General features: G+C 34.5%; 1 protein-coding gene across 3 annotated transcripts in view; it reads left to right on the forward strand.

The window, feature by feature from the left end:
• Nucleotides 1–19,181, forward strand: part of LOC110446381 — a 46,141-nt gene extending 26,960 nt beyond the window's left edge. For all 3 annotated transcript variants that reach the window (XM_021491503.1, XM_021491501.1, XM_021491502.1), the window contains exons 6-16: nucleotides 254–583; nucleotides 937–1,218; nucleotides 3,386–3,496; nucleotides 6,902–6,967; nucleotides 9,276–9,311; nucleotides 10,647–10,751; nucleotides 12,084–12,119; nucleotides 13,950–14,054; nucleotides 15,113–15,148; nucleotides 17,287–17,343; nucleotides 18,516–19,181. In XM_021491503.1, the coding sequence (XP_021347178.1) occupies nucleotides 254–583; nucleotides 937–1,218; nucleotides 3,386–3,496; nucleotides 6,902–6,967; nucleotides 9,276–9,311; nucleotides 10,647–10,751; nucleotides 12,084–12,119; nucleotides 13,950–14,054; nucleotides 15,113–15,148; nucleotides 17,287–17,343; nucleotides 18,516–18,553 (1,202 nt within the window). In that variant the 3' untranslated portion in view covers nucleotides 18,554–19,181. The remainder of the gene's footprint in view (nucleotides 1–253; nucleotides 584–936; nucleotides 1,219–3,385; nucleotides 3,497–6,901; nucleotides 6,968–9,275; nucleotides 9,312–10,646; nucleotides 10,752–12,083; nucleotides 12,120–13,949; nucleotides 14,055–15,112; nucleotides 15,149–17,286; nucleotides 17,344–18,515) is intronic.
• Nucleotides 19,182–20,777: the final 1,596 nt, after the last annotated feature.

A 20,777-nucleotide genomic window follows, 5' to 3' on the forward strand; every position in this document is an offset into this window, starting at 1 on the left:
ATCAATATGCAATCTAATACTATCAGACTGCGATAGATATCGCACTTGTTACATGTCAGAGAGTGAGACATATCAGTTTTGGTATTAACAAATCAGAACGAATCTTTTACCGAGCTGTCCCATGATTTCAAGATTCAGTGCAAACAGTTTTTACTTGATATTTTCTACCAAACCACTTGCAATTTATATATTATCGTATATGTTCGTATATAGTTGTATTTCTGATACAGAAAGTTCTTCTCTCTGTCCACAGTCACTCCCCGAATCACGGAATTGAGGTATCTGGACGGTGTTGGTAACCAGTACATGCAAATTGGCAGTAATGAAGTAAGATACACAGAAGGCTCCAGCTTGGAACTCCGTGTTGATGTTGTAAGTAGCCCACTGGCTGACGTCACCCTATTACGAAACCAGACAACGCTCGCAGTTGGCATACCTGTCAGTACTGGTAAATATGACATCAATTTAGACAACCTCCAGTGCAAACATACGGGAAGGTATGACGTCAGGGCGGCCAACTTCGTTACTCGGAATAAAAGTACCGCCAATGCCTCGAGAATGCAGTTTGGACTGCAAGTCAGTTGTAAGTATATACTGTGTATCTCTAATGACAAAATGCTTACAATTCGCAAAATAGCGCTTAAAACATTCGTTTCCTTTTTTTCTTTTCTTATCTCAGTTATCTTACCAGAAACAATTTGTTAAGAAAAATGAAAATAAAGAACGTCTTCTTTTAACTTTTAGTGTCATGTTCGAAATTCGCCCAACTCCTTTATGCCGTATATGTAGTTATGTTGTATGTTGGAACTCTAACCGCGAGTGCAGACTTGGAATGTATAGTCTCGGTTCTAACACATATTCCTTAATACTTACATATGCTTGAATCTATAAGTTACATCTATGTATGACATTGTCCATGCAGTGGTTTTTTTGTAGGCGCCCCACGAAGATATAATTCTTCGAATAACATTATCAAAGTGACAGGGGAAAAGGGTCAGTTTGTTCTACTCAAAGTAACTGTGATAGCTAACCCAAAGCCCCTGACTCTATGGTCTGATGGAGTGAGAGCACTTGATGTGGTACAAAACAACACTAATATGTATACTGCCAGGGGGTTGTTCAGGATCCCGAAGAAAGGAATAACACACAAATGCAACCTGTTTGTCACTAATACTTTACCGAACGTATTAACTGTCAACTTCGAGATCAACTCTGAAGGTAAATACATATGTTTCTTATTTTGATTATTAACTATTTCTACTAACAGAATATTAAAGGATTTTATTAGATAATCAATTTGTTCATAATCTGTATTGTTGATTGGAAAACAAAACAATCAAAATTAGCTGATCTGGCTTATATTTTCACAACGATTACTGCAATGGAGCCACATCAGTCATAAACAAATATATATTTTGATTTTGACATTAAAATACATTTCAAATTACTATAAGTTAAAAGACTCGTCGTAATTACTATATTGATTTATGATCCTAGACAATCTGTTATGTCACAGCTGTTTTACTGTAAATTAAAAGACTCGTCGTTATTACTATATTGATAAATGATCCTAGACAAGCTGTTGTGTCACAGCTGTTTTACTGTAGGTTAAAAGCTGTCTTATTGTAAGTTAAAAGACTCATCGTAATTGCTATATTGATAAATGATCCTAGACAAACTGTTGTGTCACAGCTGTCTCACTGTAAGTTAAAAGACTCGTCGTTATTACTATATTGATAAATGATCCTAGACAAGCTGTTGTGTCACAGCTGTTTTACTGTAGGTTAAAAGCTGTCTTACTGTAAGTTAAAAGACTCATCGTGATTGCTATATTGATACATGATACCAGACAAACTGTTGTGTCACAGCTGTCTGCTGTTTTTCAGTCCAAATAAGTCGTATCTCTGCACATTTGCCTGGTCAGTTTCTAATTGTCACAGGAGCCATTGTTCACATGTATCGACAACTCGACATAACCAGGGAATTCGGTTGTCGCGTCTGCGCAACAGATTCAAGATAACTTCTGAGACTGCATAACATACGATAAGCACTCATTTAACCCATCAGTGTTTAGACTATACGTATCATGAATTGATTGTGTGCTGAGAGAACTAGCACTACAGCGTGTCCACTGCTATCGTATCATTCCTGACACCATGTCAAAACAAATGTGTCTAGGTCAACAATGTGTTGCTTAAGAGTGTAGGAAAATTAAGTAGACAGTAGAAAAAAATATGAACTATAGTTATTATGCAAGTTATAAACCGGTATTTGTCGTACTGTGCACCATTTAGTATTACTCACTTGGTGTGTACATGCGTATGACGTCACAAATGTATGCGCAGTTCAATAACATTTGCCCGACATAAAATAAGGGGAGGGGGGTTAAGTCGTTATACATAGAATCTGTAGGTGTAATGAAACATAGTAGTTTTCAATGTAGTGCCGTTTGCATCGATTCCTAAAATATTTGTCCCCTTTAAACAGTATTTACATTACATGTTTATGGTATTGGTGTCTTCAACCTCCCTTTTTTCTAGTTACGATGCCCGCTTTCCTTGATCTTAACTTACTAAAGTCATGATGGCTTAGAGCTGTGCTATACGAAGAGTGTAATTATTTTAATTCTTCGAATTCTGAATTTACACTTTAATTTATGTAACTGCCTGCTACAGATGTATACTGATACAATATGGACAAGTTTCCTAATCGCTTATCTAGAAATATATCTTTGGTGTACTGTGAAGGTGATTGATGATAATAATATTAACTATCCCTATTCACACTTTGAGGCTGAGGACGCTTATCATTCCGGAAAACATCTGGTCATATTCTTTCAAATGGTCTCAATTTAAATCATTTCCTTTGTTAACGTTTTGCCCTATGTTTAAAATGACATTTGAAGATGTTGCCAATGAAGCAGATAATGTTAGGTAATTCTTATTGTTTGACAAGGGTCTCCAACAAATCACGTTTTTGCCCTTGACCTTGACTTCTATGATTAAATATAACGTTTGCAAGCTAGGGACTGTCACTGCCGTGTTATGCTTCTGTGTAATTCTGATTTCACTACTACTTCTTTGAAATAAATAACGTTTTCAAGACATGTCAAGAGAAGTATACATTGTTTGGAGACGGAACTTAAGTGTGACTAAAACTATTTCAAAATGTTACATATTCTATCTTACATATTACGAAACAATAATAAGGAAATATAATTCATTTTTGTGTTCTATAATCAATTTAACATGTATTTCTTCTGTGAACTTCGCCGTTTATTTCGGGAATCCTTTCCTTTCTCAATTTCCATAACCTTTTATCAATTATTATAAGGTTATCAGCAAAGTCCTCTTTGTAGTCTATATCCACGTCTGTTTATTTCTAGATGATAATCTGATTATCGTCCTTGCGGTATGCTTTCCAGTTGCTTTCGGGATGGTTATATTTGGACTCGTAGTCGTCCTGAACAGCAAACGGGAGTCTCAACGTCAACAAGGTAACACAGAGAATCAGATAACGTTTTTTGTCTAGAAAAACACAGACATTCCTTTTTTTTTGTCTTTGACATTTTTTTATTGCATTAGTCACATCAGTGCATTACATGTTTACAAAGGTTCCTGGAGAAGAAATACAATATAAACAAGTAGTTAAGTACTATTAGTTCATTCTAGAATAACCTTGATACTTTCCCATTTTTGCCGGGTCTTGTTCGCTGCATTTTGAGACATCATGTAGACAGAATATAGGTCTAAATTTCTATAATCTTTTATAAATATTTTACAACTTTCCCAGTCAGGGATGTTGTGGTATTGTCGCATTAAAGATATATATTTTTTAATCAGTAGTATGCATATGTTTAATCCCGTCAGTTGAACATTGTCAATAATGCCGAATAGGAAAGTAACAGGTTTTTCCTCTAAAACGATATCATATTTTTGTAAAACCGAGTTGATAAAACATGTCCAGAGCGATTGACTATGTGTACAACCCCCAAAAAGGTGATATATTGTTTCCGATTCTCCACTACAAAAGCTGCATTCTTCATGTTCTAATAGTTTTCGCTTCAGTAGCATGGAATTTGTAAAAAAAGATTCTGTGAATGACTCTGTATTGTAAACTTTGTAATTTCGAGTCTTTTGTCTCGTAAAAGGGACATGAGTGAATTTTTCCCCATTCGTCTTGGTTCAGAGAAATATCTAAGATAGTGTGCCACCTTTCATGGGATTGTTGTGGATAAATCAATACAGTAGACATGATTTTATTATAAAAATATTTAGACGGTTTTTCAATATTTTTCATTTTTTTTCAATTATGTGCAACATTATTGATATTTTTCCATAATCTCTAATCATTCTCTTCCAGCCTCTCGGTATTGCACTAATAATGCTATTAAAGTTCATAAAGTTTATATTTATTTGGTATTTTTGAATGAAATCATTCAAAGACAGAAAATTTCCATTTTCATCTACTACGTCTTTAACGTAAAAAATATCTTCATCACACATGTTTTTATAAAGACTGTTTGTCTATTTACTTGTATTTCTTTGTTAAACCATAGAGGCTGAGAGAGTGCGTTTTCAGGGGCTGCTGGGAGAGGCTCGTACAGATTTCCCCAAATTGATAAAATTTCTTTCCAAAATTTACCAAAATTGTATCTTTTAGCTATTTCTTCTAGTCCACGTTTTGTTAAGCTCCAGATTTTATCTCCTCAGAACAGACCAGAACATTCTCCAAAGATGTCGATCAAATATAACACTTTAACTAGAGACCTTTGGTCATCCTCGAGTATCAATGTTGAATCATCTGCATACTGACTTATCAGGTATTCAGAATTTTTGAGGATTACTCCCTTGACATCAGGATCATATGTTACAGCTGCACTTAGCAATTCAATACAGATAATGAAAAGATATGGAGACAGAGGATCTCCTTGTCGTACTCCTCGTGTTACTTGGAAAAAGGTGGAGAGGTGACCATTATTTTCAACAGAAGCTGTGATATTAGAATAGAATGTTTTAAAACAATTTATAATGTAATCACTAAAGCCAAAGAAACGCAAACTTTTTTCTATGAATGACCACTCAATGGAATCGAAGGCCTTTTCAAAATCCAACATTAGCAATATGCCAGACTGATCATTTTCTTCTGATTTTTCAATTACATCATTTATAACCCTGGTACATGCTGCAATTTTATAATCCACATTCAATGACGTAATAGGCCTCCAATTTTTTATGTACATTTTTGATTTTCCTTGTTTTGGAATACATTTGATTAGTCCCTGGCGTTGACTGATTGACATTGCCTCCTTACTAAATGCTTGATTAAGAGATTTTAAAATGTATTGTTTTATGTCTATCCAGAAAAACTTATAAAACTCTACGGTGAATCCATCTAAACCTGGAGACTTCCCATTATTCATATTTTTCAATGTTTTTAGACACTCTTCAACCTTAAGTACACCGTTCATAGAGTCGCGTTGCTCATCAGTGAGTTTTTTTATGAATGGATTATTATCATTAAAAAAAGTTTCCTGGTGTATTTCATTAAACATAGTTCCCTTTGTTGTATACAGGTTTGAGTAGAACGTTAATTGCTGGTTAAGTATTTCGTGTAAATCGTTTACTCCTTGTCCGTCATCTGTTATTAATTTTGGAATCATTTTCTCGTTGTATTGTCGTTTTTCAAAGTTACAAAAATACTTCGTACTTTTTTCACCTTCGATTTTCCATCGCACCTTTGCCCTGGTTATAATCCCTTTGATTTTTTTTATTTCTTAATTTTTTTAGTTTACCCTCCGTTTCCGAAATATCTTTAAGTAATTGTGCGTTGTTCTCAGTTTGGTCTCGATTATATAACTCTTTTAATTTATCTGTTAGGTCATTTTCTTGTTTTCCGCGTTCTCGTTTCTTAAAAGATGAGTAACTGATCGTTTTTCCCCTGGTCATTAGTTTTAAAGTTTCCCATAGTAATTGATCGCTAATACAAAATTCAGCATTTTCTAAATCGTCATTTTCGTCTACTCTGTATTGTACAATAACATCTTTTATAACATTCTTAACTATATTTACATATTCAGTATCCCCTAGTAAACTGTTGTTAAATTTCCATGTTCCTCTTCCGCGTTGATACTTTGGCCTGCCATGCAGGCGGCCTGGGTTCGATCATCGAATTATCGCTGGAAAAAAACAACCACTCATAATAGGAAAACGAAGTCATTCCTTCAGTTAAGTATGATGTCTGGTAGTGTAAGGGTTGAAAAATCTACAGCATTATTAAATACATTATCTTTGAGGAGAGGATGCTCATGCTTGATCAAATATTAGTTGAATTTTCCATATTCCATTTAATTCGCCTCTGGAGTACACCTTGTCACAATACGACTGCGAACCAGAATAAATTGTACTAAGAACGTAATCAAGACGCTGGATAATGGTTTGGTTAAGCAGCTAGAACAGATAGTGATAAAACATTGTAGATATTCTTAGAAAGTTTCAGTATCAATTACATTTTATTTTAATATGGAAGAGTAATGGGCTGGTATTTCGTCGTCTTTCGGAAATTCAGAAAATGTCAATGAAGGGTTTCCTTCGCGCTCAAGAAATCTAGTTCATTTTGCAAGCAGGAAATACAGTGTAATTCGCTGCTTTGTCTGCAGACACAAGATTTGGTTTCATTTTTTGTTCAGGCAGTTAATTCTTTTTGAATTATTTGACTTGCTGTAGTTCGAAAACTAACTACAATCTAGTATGCTCGCGTTTTGCACATTGTCTGGTGTAAACTATCAAAAACACGATGAAAGAACAAAGTATTGTCATTGTTTGTAAAAAGTATTTCTCGAAGATATATACTGAGTTCTGATAGTATTGTTTTTATATCCAGTTTTATATTTATATTATAGAGCAGGAGCATGAGTATGCCACCATTGACGATGACATGCAATCCCATCACGAGCTTCAAACTCAGAGTGAGTAATGCTTTTTTCTTTTTTTCTTTTTACGTCAACGCCCGACGATCATCCTTAAACATTTCACATTTAAGAGTTATTCTCGGAAATGTTCAACCGATTTCAAAACAGTTAGCGAGAAGTTTCCAAACACGCACCTAAATTATGGTTAGAGATGGTTCTCGGCAACGATGGTAAGTCTGTTTCCAGAGCCAAAAGGAATTTAATCGGCAAACTTTCAACAAACAAACAAATCCTACACCAAAAACAGTTTAGAAATAAACATTGTTCATGGATAGAAAGGTAGTATGATACTTAATTGAAGCTGTCAATTGTACTACGCCTGGGTCACCCTTTCACCTTATTGTAGGAGGTACATTTTGGGGATAACACTTTGTAAGTATATATTATAATGTATTATTGCAATATCATATAACTAATAGGCGGTATTGATATGTCAAAATAATAACCCGATATCTACGCAACGTTAATGAGTGCATTGACATATCATTGCAGCAAGCTATGACATCGAGGTAACAGTTCAAGGTTATTGCCGGTTGGCGTAATATTTTAAGAAATTAGTTTGATCCGGTTATCTAGCAAGCATTGTTCAACTGTATCAAGGAATCGTTAACAGACATGCTAATATTATTATGTGATTAGAATATATTGATTTTCCTCAAACTCGTGTCAAATTTGCCATCAAGACGTTTATGACGTCATTGCAATATGAGGTTACATCAGTGCCATCAATTGATTATTCCTCATTGACCATCTATGTGTTTGATCTTAATCAATTCTGATTGGAAGCTTTATATTGACATAACAATAACTTGAATACTGATATCTGAAATTGATCTATAATTTTATATTTTAAGAAAAAAAAAATGATTTTAGATTTAAAAAACAACAACGGACGCGAAAAAGCATCAGCTTTCTATGAGTAAAAATGAAGGGAAGCCAACAAGGATTCGAACACTCGATTGTCTGATTAATGTTAATACGGGTTGTTCCCGGAACCTAGTCCCACTACAGCTTTATCAAAGACTAAACTTCGGAGAGTTTAATGTATTTGTAAAAAAGAAACAGTGGATTTTTCTATTGCTCTGTCTGCATTGATACTTGGATCCTTAAAAGGATGATATAATTAAAATAATGTCAATTCGAGAGCATTGTAGTTTGTTTATGAATAAATCATACACTTTCAAATATCCATATTATTTATGTTGAGATCAAAGCAGCATTATTTAATGTCCAAATTCAAGCAACAGAACAGGCTGTCCCCAAGCTTTATACACATTATCTGAAGACATTTTCGTCATACCGCGGAATTTAAATTCTTGTTACATATTCATTGTTTTGTCACGTAGACAGGAGCTGAAGAAACATAAACAAACAAATTATGAGATCAAGGATCCTTGACATGATAGCATTGTTAATTTATTAAAAATATTAATTTCTCAACCTCATTAGACACGAGAAGGAATACTACTTTGTGTTTACATAACGTAACTATGTTATTATAACGTTATGTTGCTTTAATATAAGAGTTTTTAGCGACTGAAAAAGCCATTAATCCTGGCCATTGACGGAACAGATGGCCTTGTCCGAGATAAAATCAACTACTGTGTTATGGATTATATATTCATAGGACATCTGTGAACGATTCTGTTTTACTTTATCATAGTTTGTTATCTGCGTTACGTATTTGTTTTGTTAATAAGATTGTGCTATTTAAAACGATATATGGGCGGATTGGTCGAGTTGTTAACACTCCGACCTTCTACACAGGCAGCCGGGGTTCGATCTCCGAAGTCGTCGTACGTATGGATATTCAGAGAAAGTGTTTTTCTCCTGCCCACACAACTCCAACAACCCAGGTGGAGTATAAAATGGTCTGGGGTTGTTGTTGCGGTATATGTGCTGTAGCGTTCAAGTGAGGTGGAACTATAAATTATGCCATTTTTGTTTTCAACTAATTTTATTGAGTTAACAAAAGGACTAGACAACAGGCAATGCCTTTGGGTGCCAAATGATGCCATTGGAAGCACGGTCCCACTACAAACAGAACGCATTACATCTCCAGCACACACGCAGGCATGCACACATAGGGAGATAATAGTCAGGAGGCATAGAACTAGTATATAGCGTCTGATAAGGCAGCTCCTGCGAATTTCCCCAAAATTGAATTGATTAATGTATATGCTAATTGTATCAATTGTATATCTTTATATTGTAAAGCGCTTAAGAGTGGCTTATGCCAGCTATATAGGGCGCTATATCAAATGTTGTTTATTTGATTATTTATTTTTGTATATCATTTTCACAGATGGCAACGAGTGTATAGAGATAAATCGACCCAAAGGTACGTTAGCATGCTATTCTACTGACTACGTTTGTGATCTCGTTCAGTTACCGGTTGTAGATATTATTCATTCGCAATGGTCATACATATATATATTCAAAGTTTGGACCATACTCGTAGTATCAAGTGTGTCAGGTCAAAGTTGCACGTGAACCGGTACATAAACTTACTTTAGTACATGAACAAGTGCATAGCTTATATAAGCCAGAGTGTAGTTTCATGTGAGCTAGTACATGGTTCCGCGTATAAATAGGCATGTTGGAAACGAACTCTACCAGAATAATTAGTCAATGTTTATACACTGTTAGTAGCCATAATATATCATTATAACGTAGGTAGACCATACTTGACTAGTCAGACGTTTATAGAACAACAGAAGAAGTTTATTCGAGATTTCCCATGATCTAGTATAATATAATTATATACTAAAAGGTTAATATTGACAATCGGGGTTGTGCTACTGATTTGTGGGTACAGTTTTTTCCTCGCCTACAACTTTTATACACATTTCATCAAGTCTTTCCTAGGTAGGTAAAATGTGTATTGATCAAGTTGTATTGTATTCTGATAATATTTAATTGCTAGATTTTCGAAGACAACATGACATTTTTGTAAATATATAATTTGGATGTTTTATTCTTTACATATCAGAATTGTTTTGAAATATTTCATGCTATTTTTGATAGAAATGGTTTAATCGGCTGCTTGATCTGTAATGTGTTTAAGTTAATAAACTATTGTTTCTGGGGAAATGAATGTACGATGGGACACTCGGTGACAAGCAACGTTTACTGGACCATAGAACAGGGTCCTAAATCAACTTAATAGCTATTCTATATCTTGAGTGCAAGCTTATCAAAATATATCATAATTTTGTTTCAATTTACGTAAAAATGGATATGCGTGAAATATATATTTAACATTTATAATTACTCTGCAGCCTCCCTTTGCAAAGCATAGCGACTGCAATACGTATTTGTACACTACACTACTAGTTAACTGACCTGATTGTGACAACACTAACTTTGCTGATCAAACCTCTTGACGAAATGGCGCTTACAACATGAAAGTGATTAGAATGACTATCTATTTAAATGTTAATAGGCGTTACGCATTTTAAGTAATGTTTTTGTTAATCCTATATCACGTGTGGTTCTTGCTGATATATGGTCTTTGAAAAGTCCGTTAACAATACCAAGGCGTAGGACACACCATTTGCTAAAACATCCTTACTTAATAGACCACGGTGTGAAAGATGCATAAATGTAATATGATTTGCTACTACGTAATTTTTGTGACAATTAATGCTGTTAACATATTGTTAAATTGGTCAAGATCAATCTGATGCCAACCTCAACCAAAACACCCAAGGCAACATCACCAGTCTTGAACGCCAAAACAGAGTTACCACCCATGGACAACGTAACAATGGCGACGAAGGTAACGTTTTTTGTCTGTTTTCTAACTTTTATAACGGCGATTTGTTCGTTTCGAAATTAAGAAATACGGAAAGATAAATAATAATATTTCCCAACAACATCAATATGGGGATTATCCATCATACTTTAGGTTATTTTTGGTCATGTTGAAATGAAGATCGAGGAATGCGGTTGAAGTCCCGATAAACTCATCACTAAAAAGTCAGCCTCATATGACAAAAAAAGTCGGTCAGGAAATAGCCATAGATTATTTCTATAGGAATGGCTACAGTCTGCTGGAACATCTTGTCACTGACTTCAACAAAGATATCGTAATCAGTAACTCATATTCACAATAAAAGCCTAAGTATATTTCGTTTTATCCTTTGTTGTGCTGGTTACAAACTATTCGTCAAAAAGAATAAATAACCATAAATGTATATCGTCATTAGCATTTTTTGCCGGAAAAAAACAACTTCTCAAAATAGGAAACCGAATTAATTCCTTCAGTTTAGTATGATGTCTGGTAGTGAAAGGAGTTGAAAAGTCTACAACATTACTAAATAAATTATTTTTGAGGAGAAGATGTTTATCCTTGATCAAATAGTAGTTGAATTTTCCATATTCCATTTATTTCACCTCTTGAGTAAACCTTGTCACAATATGACTGCAAACCAGGTTAAAATATGCTAAGAACGTAATTGAGACGTTTGGATAATGGTTTGGTTGAGCAGCTAGAACAGATACTGACACAACTTTGTATAGATTCTTAGGAAGTTTCAGTATGCATTACACAACATACTGGTCTTTTTATTTTAATATGGGTGAATAATGAACTGGTATTTCGTCGTCTTTCGGAAATTCAGAAAATGTCAATGACGGGTTTCCTTTGCGATCAAGAAATTTAGTTCATTTTGAAAACTGGAAATAAAATATTGTATGCTGACAAAGATAGTGCAATTCGCTGCTTTGTCTGCAGACAAAGATAGTGTTATTCTCTGCTTTGTCTGCAGACACAAGATTGGTTTTCATTTTATATTTCAGGCAGTTTATTCTTTTTTAATTATTTGACCTGTTAGAGTTGACCAATTTCAAAAAGTAAATACAATCTAGTAGGCTCGCATTTTGCCTATTGTCTGGTGTAAAAGATCAAAAACTTAATGAAAGAACAAAATATTGTCATTGTTTGTTCAGAGTATTTCTCGAAGATATTTCCTCAAACTCGTGTCAAATTTGGCATTTAATTGTATATCTTTGTACTGTAAAGCGCTTTAGTGAGGCCTATGTCAGCTATATAGGGCGCTATATCAAATGTTCTATATTATCTTTTTTTATTTTTATATCATTTTCACAGATGGCAACGGGTATATAGAGATAAATCGACACAGAGGTACGTAAGCATGCTATTCACCGGACTTAGATACAGCTATGTTTGTGACATTGATCCTATGTTACGGTTTTACGTTCGTTTCTGATCTCGTTCACTTACAGGTTGTAGATATGTTCAATCCACAATGGTCATACATATATATATATATATATATATATATTCAAAGTTGGACCATAATCAAAGTCTTAAGTATGTCAGGTCAAAGTTGCACGTGAACCGGTGCATATGGCTACTTTAAAACATGAACAAGTACATAGCTAACATAATCCAGAGTGTAGCTTCATGTGAGCTAGTACTTGGTTCCACGTATAACTAGGCATGCTGGAAACGAACTCTACCAGAACAATTAGTCAACGTTGATGCAATATCAGTAGCCACAATAAACCATTATAACGGAGGTAGACCAGACCTGACTTGTCAGTCGTTTAAAGAACTACAGAAGAAGTTTATTCTAGATTTCCCATGATCTACTATAAGATAATAATACACTAAAATGTTAATATTGACAATCGGGATTGTGATACTGATTTGTGCGAACAGTATTTCCCGCGCCTACAACTTTTGTACACATTTCATCACGTCCTTCCTAGATTAGGTCAAATGTATATTGATCAAGTGCTATATTGTATCCTGGTAATATTTAATTGCTACATTTTCGAAGACAATATGAAATTTTTGTAAATAGATAATTTGGATGTTGTATTCTCTACATATCAGAATTATTTTGAAATATTTCATGCTATTTTTGATAGAAACAGTTTAATCGGCTGCTTGATCTGTAAAGTTTTTTCAGTTAACGAACGTGTCTGTTGAAATGAATGTACGATGCGAAACTCGATGACAAGCATCGTTTACTGACCATTGGGTCCTAAAATAACTTAATAGATATTTTATATCTTGGGCCCGGGCTTCTTAAAATATAGCATGTTTGTGTTTCAATTTATGTGAAAATAAGGGATATGCGTGAAATATATATTGAATATTTATAATTATTCTGCAACCTCCCATTGCAAAGCATACAGGCTGTCATACGTATTTTTGACACCACAACATTATTTAATCAGAATATCACCATTGTGACGTAACTGACCTAATTGTGACAACACTAACTTTGCTGATCAAACCTCATGACGAAATGACGTTAGAACAAGAAAGTGATTAGAATGACTATCTATTTAAAATGTAAAGGTGGCGTTCCGTATTTTTATTCATTTTTGTCATAGTCCTTTATCAAGTGTGGTTCTTGCTAATATAGGTACTTTATAAAGTCCATTAACAATACCGATGCGTAGGAAACACCATTTGCGAATATATCCTTGCTAAATATACCACAGTATGAAAGATGCATACATGCAATATATATGCAAGACCACACACTTGTGTTTTTCTAACGAATCAGAAAGCAGAGAATATTGCTCGGACGAATATATATTCACAAGTGCGCGGTGCGCACAAGTGAATATATACGACCGCGCAATAAATGAGTGTTTTCTGATTCGTTAGAAAACCACAAGTGTGTGGTCTTGCTTTTATCACATACCTTCCGTATTTGGTAGAGATCGATACAAAGATTTTATAAACATGATATGTTTTGCAGCTACCGGGAACTTTTCAGTTCGCAATGACAAGGGGATTCCCATAAAAAAGTAATTCCGGCTATTTGGTTAATACAAAACTCCGTATTGCACATGTGCAATACAGAACGTTGTATTCCATGGTCTGAAAATTGCTTGTATTACTATAACAAGATTCAACAGGTATGTGATAAAAGTTGCTACTCTGTAAATGTGTGACAATGAGTACTATTAATGTCTTGTTATATTGGTCAAGGTAAAACCGATGCTAAACTCGGCCAAAACATCCAGGGCGACACTACCAACCCCGAACTTCAAAGCATAGCTACCATCCATGGACGACGTAACAATGGCGACGACGGTAACGTTTTTGGTTATTTTCTAATTTGTATCACGGCGATTTGTTCATTTCGAGCATATGGAAATACGGAAAGAAAAACAAATCAATACTCGGATAATGCATTTTACTTGTCAAAAGCAAAATGTATCTTTTGTTTTAAGTAGGCTGATGAGGCATAGGTTTTGCTACGTGAAATAAAACGATATGATAGGAGATCAAAATTGCTTGTATTACTATAACAAATGTTACATGTTAGCAGTGAGCGGTCCATTTTAGTCATGTTGAAATGAAGATCGCGGAACGCGGTTAAGGTCCCGATAAAGTCATCAAAAACTTCATCATCATATGACAACAACAAAATTGTCAGTAAGGAGACAGCCATATATTATTTCCGTAGGAAAAACTAGTCTGCTGGAATATCGTGATAATAAAACGAAGTCATTCCTTCGTTTTGGTATAATGTCTGGTAGTGTAAATGAAATGAAAAAAAAGAGTGATTAAGTTTTGTTTAGTAATATGTATATGCATTTTTGCTTTTGCTTTTTGCGTCAACGCATTTTCCTTGTCGTTCATCATGGGTCGGCCATCCATAAGCATTTCACATTTACGATCTTTTCTCGAAATGTGCTACCGATTTCTATCAAATTTACAGAGTCGTTTTAAAACATGCAACTTATTTGTGAATAAGATATGGATCTCGATTACGATTGCAGGTCTGATTTAAGGACACATTTTATTGAGTTAACAAAAGGATTAGACAACAGGCAATGCCATTGGATGTCAAATGATGCCATTGGAAGCACGGTCCCACTACAAACATAACGCATTACATCTCCAGCACACATGCAGGCATACACACATAGGGATATATTAGTTAGGAGGCATATGACTAGTAGATAGCGCCTGATAAGGCAGTCCCTGCAAATTCCTTAAACTTAAATTGATTAATGTATATGCTAATTGTATTAATTGTATATCTATGTACTGTTAAGCGCTTTAGAGTGGCTTATGTCAGCTATATAGGGCGCTATATCAATTGTTGTATATTTATTTATTTTATTTGTATATCATTTTCACAGATGATAGCGAGTATATAAAGATTATTCCACACAGAGGTACGTTAGCATGATATTTAACGGACTTAGATACAGCTATGTTTGTGGCATTGATCCTATGGTACGGTTTTACGTTCGTTTCATATCTCGTTCAGTTACCGGTTGTAGATATTATTAATCGACAATGGTCAAATATATATATATATTCAAAGTTGGATCATAATCAAAGTCTTAAGTATGACAGTTCAAAGTTGCACGTAAACCGGTACATATGGCTACTTTAGTACATGAACAAGTACATAGCTAACATAAGTTAGAGTCATGTGAGCTAGTTCTTGGTTCCACGTACAACTAGGCATGTTGGAAACTAACTCTACCAGAACATATATGATATGGATGTTTTATTCTTTACATATCAGAATTATATTGAAATATGTCATGCTATTTTTTATAGAAATGGTTTAATCGGCTGCTTGATCTATAAAGTGTTTTCAGTTAATGAAATATGGTTTCTCGGGAAATGAACACTGGATGCGACACTTGGTGACAAGCAACGTTTACTGACTATTTGGTCCTAAAATGACTTTTTTTTATATCTTGAGCCCGGGCTTCTTAAAATACAGCATGTTTGTGTTTCAATTTATGTAAAAAAAAGGGATATGCGTGAAATAGATATTTAACATTTATAATTATTCTGCAACCTCCCATTGCCTAGCATAAAGACTTCCATACGTATTTTGACACCACAACATTATTTAATCAAAAGATCACCATTGTGACGTAACTGACCTGATTGTGACAACACTAACTTTGCTGATCAAACCTCTTGACGAAATGACGTTAGAACAAGAAAGTGATTAGAATGACTATCTATTTAAATGTAAAATTGGCGTTCCGTATTTTAATTTATTTTTGTCATAGTCCTTTATTAAGTGTGGTTCTTGCTAATATAGGTACTTTATAAAGTCCATTAACAATACCGATGCGTAGGAAACACCATTTGCTAAAATATCCTTGCTTAATAGACCACAGTATGAAAGATGCATACATGCAATATAAGTTGCTACTCCGTAATCGTGTGACAATGAGTGCTGTTAATGTCTTGTTATATTGGTCAAGGTAAAACCGATGCCAAACTCAGCCAAAACATCCAAGGCAACACTACCAACCCCGAACTTCAAACCATAGTTACCATCCATGGACGACGTAACAATGGTGTCTGTTTTCTAATTTTATCACGGCGATTTGTTCGTTTCCAGAATATGGATACACAGAAAGAAAAACAAATCCCAACAAAATCAATATTAGGAGTATGCATTTTACTTGTCAAAAGCAAAATGTATCTTTTGTTTTCAGTAGGCTGATGAGGCATAGGTTTTGCTACTTGAAATAAAACGATATGATGGGAAGATCAAAATCGCTTCGCTGATGTTACATGTTAGCAGTGAGCGGTCCATTTTAGTCATGTTGAAATGAAGATCGAGGAACGCGGTTGAAGTCCCGATAAAGTCATCCGATTTCAATCAAATTAAGCGAGACGTTTTAAAACATGCACCTTACTTGTGAATAAGATATGGATCTCGGCTACGATTGCAGGTCTGATTCAAGTACCAAAAGGGATCAAACTGACCAAATATCAACAACCAATCATCAACACCAAAAACATTTTAGAAGTAAACATTGTTGATGGATGAAAACGTAGTATAATACTTGCAACTGTACAATGCCTTGGTCACTTATTCACCTTGTTGGAGGAAGGAAATTTTATCCCAGCTTACCTAGAGAATAACACTTTAAAAGCATATGTAATAATGTAATATTGCAATAACATATACCTTATAGGCGGTATTGATGTGTCAAAATATAAAAACCCGACATCTAAGCAACGCTAACGAGTTAATCGAGATATGGTAGAAATAATTACCGTTAAGATTCGAAAGATTCATGGTTCAAATCGTGGTCTGACAACGACGCATGTTTACCCGTTCAAAACATTACTGTTGCTTAAAAATTTGTTTTTTTCATTATATTCTTCATTCTATTCTTACAATCGATGGATCAAATGGTATTGTCCTAGATTACACAAGTTAATTTGCTATGGATTATTCAATTAATTGAACATTTATTTAATGATTCTGTTTAATTTTTATCATACTATTTGTTTGTTGCCTACATTGCGTATTTGTTTTGTTCATTAGGTGGTGCTACTCAAAATGATGATAACAACAAGCAAACTTATTTGGAACCAACTGGAGGTGAGTTTATATTATAGCATGTTGTCCTACGGGCTTAGATACAGCCACCTTATTGTCGTTGATCATATGTTATGGTTTTACGTTCGTCGTCTGAACTCGTTCGGGTACCAGTTAAAGAAATTAGTAATCCAGAATATATCTATCCAAAAGTTTGTACAATAATTCGAAGAAATATTTAATGGATTATCCTGGATCTGGCAAAGATTGACTATTAGTTAATGCCGATAAAGGGATAAAGGTTTAAGCAGTGCACCCTATTTTTCTAAATTAAGATTCCCCTTACACTGCAAGAATTACAGATATGTATTGACAATATCATAAAGACATTATAGATTCTGAGAGTTAACATTGAATGGACGAAGATCGTTATTCGATCCAAATATAATACGGTCGCTCTTCCTAATTTAGTTACCTAATCAGAAGTTGTGTTCTTTGTCCCCATCATGCTAGCATAAACTTTAAGCACTTCTTAGGTTATTAAGGTTGGTCATCATAAGATCGGATGTGAACTTTTTTTTGAAAAAATTGCCGAAGGATGGACTTTGGTTAGCTGATAGGGTAGCGAATTTGGTCAGAGTTAAAAATATTGTGACATATTTTTTTCTCTCTTAGGGATGCATTGGTTAGCTTACGCTTTCCGCGTGTTCAGTTGTAATACTGTATAAAGAGCGATTTTCCATGTTTTTCCCATGGAAACAGAAATAAATACATTATATTCTGTAATGACTTTTCAGTGAGTGTTTTGTTAAACTGAATACTGCAAGTGTGTGTTGATATGTTACGTTCGTAAGGCCAGGGGCATGTGCACAAGACGACTCATTCTGAACACCAGGGTAGTGGCGCAATCGGTGGACGCAAAGGCAGGGCTAGCAAGGGAAAGCGAGTTTCTTTTATGTAATGCAGTTTTACTACTTCGGAAATAGAAGGTTTTCAACAAGGAAATATAGCATATTTCCTTCTTATTAATGATAACCTTTCGCTAATATATTGATATTCCAAGCGTTTAAGTAACAGTGACATTCAAATATTCAGTTATTCAAATGATAAAAAACGAGCACTAACTTCATGTTGTGATAATGTTTGTGTGACGTTATGTGGTGATAATGACGTCAGGTTTAAATATAATTGGTGTAGATTCATATTTGTGATTTGTTCATTTTCGCAATGTTCAGATGAAACAACGAGGACAAACTCATCAGCAATGACGTGAGGAAAGAGCCTCTTCCCGACGGGAGAAAGGGTGTCATTTCCAGGACATATGATATAATATAATTTGTCTTTGTTAACTTCCAACAGACTGCTTCTAACTGAATCTAAAACGATAAGGAATGACAAGGAAATGTCTAAGCTAAAATATCCTTACTCCAGTTAATGTGTATGCTATCTCTGCGCAGTAAAAATGTCAATATCTTGATTTTTTTCCTATCCATTGGTTAGCACAGTTTACCAGATATATTTTGGCTTTGCAGTCATTTTCCCTATGTCATATAATGCATTCTCTTCCTTTTTGTAAATGCATGCTTGTGATTCCTAAATACTTGTATGAGAGTTCTTCTTCATTTATTACTGTATCAGATTTTTCAGAGTTCTCTTCTTTACTTTTACACTTGTATAGGAGATGTCGCCCCTACTTATACGCTTGTAACATGGATGCACTGTATCCCATTGTATACGCCTGCATCACAAGAGATCACCTTACTTGTTATAAGAAATAAGAAAACGATAAAATCATCTGACAGTAAATAAACATCAGTCTCAAAGAAATTACCATGTTCATTTGAATATAAACAAAAATGTAAAGGTAGGATCAACGCCTATGGAGATTTAACATTAGCGTCGGCCCCCGCTTGGAATTTCAAAACACGATAAATACAAAAAAGGTATTGGTATAGAAAGCTTAAATCAGGAACCGTTAGTTTCAAAATTCATTTTAGGATAAATGGGACCTCATTGACTTACACCTGTGTGGGTGTTAAAGGTTCGGTAATACAATTCCTCATAGAGCATTTAAAAAACACAATTACTATAAAATTATATCATCATCGTGTGCAACATATTCCAACTGTTATTTTGATACTGAACATTAAACCATTTCAAGAAAGAATTGTTCTTTTTATTGAAGATTTAAGCAGAAAAGTATGTGAAATTTCATTACTAATGAGAAAAGTTCCATTTTCGACACGTTAATTTACATAGTTCTAAAACCAGTCTTTATCTCATACTTGCTTAAAAGTTAGCAACTAATAATATCTTTCAATGTCAGGAATTTCAAGAAAATTGACAGCCGCTAAATTTGTCATCTAACACTTTTGATTAAAAAAAAAGAAAAACACAGCTTTCTTTACACTTTTCCTTTTACTTGTGTTTCTTCATGACCAAAAGTCCTTGGGTCTTGATATTTGGCAAGTAGGCTGTTCATGTGATTGGATTTCAATTTTGTAAACGTTGATGACCTTGACCTTAGTTCAAGGTCACAAAAATCAAATGTGCTGAATTATTTTTTTTGTATGGGGAGTCAGACAAGGATACCTTCCCTTGCTTTTTTGTTTATAGTTAACAATATAAAATGATGTAATATTCCTCGATATTTTGTGTAATGAATGGGCAATAAGCCAAATAAAATAATAACTAGAGATGTAAGCCAAAGACTAACTAATACCCTCAATCCTATATAAACCAGAATTGTACGTTAAAGGCAAACTAATGCAAATCATTGCAAAGTAATCCATAGTTCACTCCCCCCGTCATTATTTAAGCATATATGTCACTGTCATACTCATACTTCCTGTACTCCCTCCCCATTTCAAAACATACTTCCATACCAAAACTTGTTAGCCCAGATGAACCAGTTTTGCTAAAGTCGCCCTAGTAGTTAAGGAAGGGCTGTCAAGACAAAGTTTTTTAGTAAAGGGCCATAACTGCCCTTAACTTAAAAAGGATCGAAATGAAAAAAGTACTATCCTGATGCACGACATCAGAGGGTAATTACCATTTCTGTAAACTTTCATTGAAATCGTTGAAAGTAGTTTATGAGGCAGACAAATGTTCTTTTTCAAAGGACCATAACTCCTTTTTTAAGGTTCGGAATGAAACATACTATTTGGATGCACAATGCCAGGGGCAGTTACCATATCTGTAAACTTTCGTTGAAATTGGCTCCATAGTTTTTTAAAGAGTTGCCAGGACAAGTATTTTTAAACAAAGGGCCAATACTCCGTAAAAAATGGGTCACATTGAAAAAAAATATACCTGGATGCACACCATCAGGTGGAAGTTATTATATCTGAAAAGTTTCGTTGAAATTGACCCCTTAGTTTTGGAGGACATGTCTGGACAAGAATTTTTCATCAAAGAGCCATACCTTTGTAAAAAAGGATTAAAATGAAAACATAATACCTGGATGCATAACTTGAGGTGGTATTTATCATATCTGG

This window comes from Mizuhopecten yessoensis, unplaced genomic scaffold (genome assembly GCF_002113885.1).
Source record: "Mizuhopecten yessoensis strain PY_sf001 unplaced genomic scaffold, ASM211388v2 scaffold2681, whole genome shotgun sequence".
NCBI lineage: Eukaryota > Metazoa > Mollusca > Bivalvia > Pectinida > Pectinidae > Mizuhopecten > Mizuhopecten yessoensis.